The sequence below is a fragment of the Octopus bimaculoides genome, chromosome 8 (assembly GCF_001194135.2).
Source record: "Octopus bimaculoides isolate UCB-OBI-ISO-001 chromosome 8, ASM119413v2, whole genome shotgun sequence".
Lineage (NCBI taxonomy): Eukaryota > Metazoa > Mollusca > Cephalopoda > Octopoda > Octopodidae > Octopus > Octopus bimaculoides.
In genome coordinates, this window is record NC_068988.1 from 67,131,067 (window position 1) to 67,134,688 (window position 3,622).

Sequence of the window (3,622 nt, forward strand, 5' to 3'; positions counted from 1 at the left end):
ATGTACAAAAGAAAATTAAGTAAAATAGAAGAAGAACCTTCATATATGTTTCTGTCAAATCACTTAGCTTATGGAAATTCCCAAAAGTTATAAATAATTACTTTAACGGTTGACGTATATATATATCTGCTGCTAACAACTTTTGCGTTGACACTTGAAACAAACTTTATACCAAATAGATCGTCAAGAAACTAACAAATGTTTTTATACCCGTGAATTAATTAGAGAAACAATCAATCCAGTAAAGTTGCTAGCCTTTAACAGCCAGGTTGTGAAAGACAATTTAAAATTGTAAGTGTGAGGAATAGACGGAATGAAATGACATGCCGTGCGGAGATGATGGAAAATGTATTCACTTTATTTCTTTATTTATATTTTGTCGATTACATTTTTAAAAGTATAAGTTGAAATTTCTGCATCTATTTAACGACCAATTACTACTACATATGTAGAATCCTCAATGAAGCACTGCTTTCAGTCAAATCTCGGCGACTCTACGCGATGTACGTATGTTCAAAACGAAGTGTTGCTCCTATATCTGATACAGTGTTGTAACTACACATAACTCGCTCCCACAATGGTGTACTGCTCGCAAATTCGGTACAGTGCTTTAGCGACTTGAGCGTGATAAATGATACTGCGATACATTTTGAAGTGTGGCTTTCCTATACACACACACACACACGCACACACACGCACGCACACACACATACACACACACACACACAAACAAACACACGCACACACAAACACACACACACACAAACACACACACACACACAGAACACACAGACACACACACGCACACACACAAACACACACACACATGCAGACACACGCACACGCACAGCCTAGACCACATTCATAAAAATGAGTGTCATATTGATTGGCATTCAGTCCTTACCAACATATTTCAGCCACTGACACTGATATGCGATCCCTCACTCTTCGAATTCTGTTGTATGATAGTGGCCTCTGTTTCTCGAAGCTGACTGAACTCATGCCACCTCCCCTCAGACGCTCGCTCACCTTTTATTTAATCATAGATATTGTATTTTCTCTCCCAATGTTTCCACATTCAAAATAATTCTGCTGACAATTCCCCCCGTTTTTTCTGCAGCCGTCCATTTGTAATGCTTCGAGAATATCGACAACATTAATTCCACAAGCCTATTTCTCCAGACCATACCATTTTATAAATGATTATAATGTTTCAGAATTATGAAGCCCAGATATGAATCAATTGTCTAGTCGAAGAGAGCGGAATATAGCCTAATACCAAATGGAAAGTTTCCTAGTTTGTAATCCAGGAATGTGACATGTAATGACGGTCGATGATCAAACCACTATAAACGCAGTTTAAATGGAAATATTAGAAACAAAATAAAACAAAAGAAAATCAAAAAAGCAAACAAACAAAAAGAAAGACGAAAACAAAGCAAAACAAAAAGCAAAATGCACAGGCAATAAACGTTTCTTCTCTGAAGTTGAGATGCATTATTGTGGAAACTCTTAATTATAATTATCATTCATAGTTTTCTCTATGGAAATACTCGAATATTCAACATCTTGATGTTATGTAAGCATCAATATATGATAAACATCAACGATCATTGATATAATATCATCAATATATAATTAAGCATATATGATCATCCATATATAAACAATTATATACGATCATCAACAAACGATCATCTTTTTACACACATAAATTCTGTTTCTCAAATTGTTATAGTAAATGTCACATATATCAGACATTTACTCAAGAGTCTAGTGCTGGCCTAAGCCGCGAGAAATGGCAACTGAATCCTCACCGAATTGCACACAGCCTTTATAAAAGAGAACATAACAATGGACAAGTAGCTACTCGTATACAAATGGACGGGATTGTCATGACTGAAACGCTATAGAGAATATACTTTTGGAATTCACCGAAGGCGTTTGTATGCGGTTGCTCGACCTGTGAGAAATAGAAGCAACATTTCTCCCGATTTATCTTAAAATGGCGAGTATCACATTGAACAGAGTAGCTATTGTTACTTGAAACAGGTAAGTCGTGATGTTACCGTTGGTAACGCCTTATATATATATATATATATATATATATATATATATATATATAAATAATTATGATATTTCAAACTTAAATAACCTCACGGAAATACACTAAAAACAGTTCGTATAAATACAAGCCTCTGCTTTATCACTCTCTTCAAAATGTAAACATTATATAATATAAACTTAGCTATGGCATTTCTAAAAAACGAAAACCTGAAAAGACGGAAGGTTGGATGGTCATGGTTGTAACACTTTTGGTCATAGGTCCGTCTCATTAAGCTGACCTAGGGCTAAACAACAACAGCAACAGCAAAATCAACAGAAGCAGTAGAAGCATCAGTAGCAGAAGCAGAAACACCTCCACCAGCAGCAGCAGCAGCAACTCATCTAAACAATATAGAAATGAGAATATTATTCCAGTGGAATTAAATGTGAAGTTATCCGAAAGTACTTACCTGTAGATAAAGAACGCAGTTAGCATAACGATGATTAGTAGAACGCCCAACACAATTACAACGATACCGTATTCTGGAAAAGGTTCTATAAAGATACAAGCAACCATTAAGATAGTGTGTGAATAGATATAGATTAAAGCAGAACAGAAAGGCAAACAGTTTGGCAAGACTTGACAAAGGCGTTTCATTTAGCTATATAATAAAAGACTTAGTCACTGACAACTGTTTCTAGAATATCCCAGCTATTGGAACATCGTTTCGAGCAAGGATCTTATAGGTTAAGTATACCGTCATCGCAGAGAAATAGATTAAATATATGTAACAGCAGAAGAAAGTCCCTCATCAGTGATAGGAATTGTGGTTCATTACATCTAGAAAGGGAGTGTAAATCAAATTAAATACAATTAAAACGGGCATTCATTAGGTAAATCCATGAATTTAAAGAATGGTTTGATAGAAATTCATGTCAAGGGAAAATGGATGCTAGCAGTTCCAGAAAGGCAGTTACAAAATCACACCTTCAACTGCAATTGAAACCGGAATGTTAGTGACGTACTAATTTGAGAACTCGGAGCGCATACCTCTTCGTTTGAGTCACCCCGAGGAAAATTCCTCATATCTTTTATATGTGTATAGATATTGAACAACAATGGTTCAAGTAACGGATTAGAGTTATCCAATATTGCACATTGCCAAACTAAATGAACTTGAATTATTTATATTCAATAACAACTAAATTTAAAGTTTCTGAAGAAAAACTGCACTTCTAAGTTTTCAAGTAAATCTACATCCTGAGTACTTACAGTGGTTGTTGACTACTAAGAAACTTTTTGGTCTGTGTACATGAATGTGCATGACCTTATATAAAATGTGTGTACACGAATGTATGCAAATGTAACCTCGTGTGTATCGTTGGCGATTTTTCTTCCTCCGTCTTCCCTTCTTTGGACCTTCCTATATTTCCGACGAAAAGCTCCGCTCGAAACGTCAAATTCTCTTTCTTTCCTTTCCTGAGCGTCCAGTAACACAATATCTGTATCATGTCCTCGCGTTGTAGTTTTTTGTTGCTTTTTTCGTCGTTTTTTCTTTGAGCTCACTATATATAT

General features: G+C 35.6%; 1 protein-coding gene across 1 annotated transcript in view; it reads right to left on the reverse strand.

Moving 5' to 3' along the window:
- Nucleotides 1-3,622, reverse strand: part of LOC106867808 (atrial natriuretic peptide receptor 1) — a 900,438-nt gene that overhangs the window by 406,934 nt on the left and 489,882 nt on the right. The window contains exon 7 of the mRNA XM_052970159.1: nucleotides 2,517-2,601. Within this exon, the coding sequence (XP_052826119.1) occupies nucleotides 2,517-2,601 (85 nt within the window). The remainder of the gene's footprint in view (nucleotides 1-2,516; nucleotides 2,602-3,622) is intronic.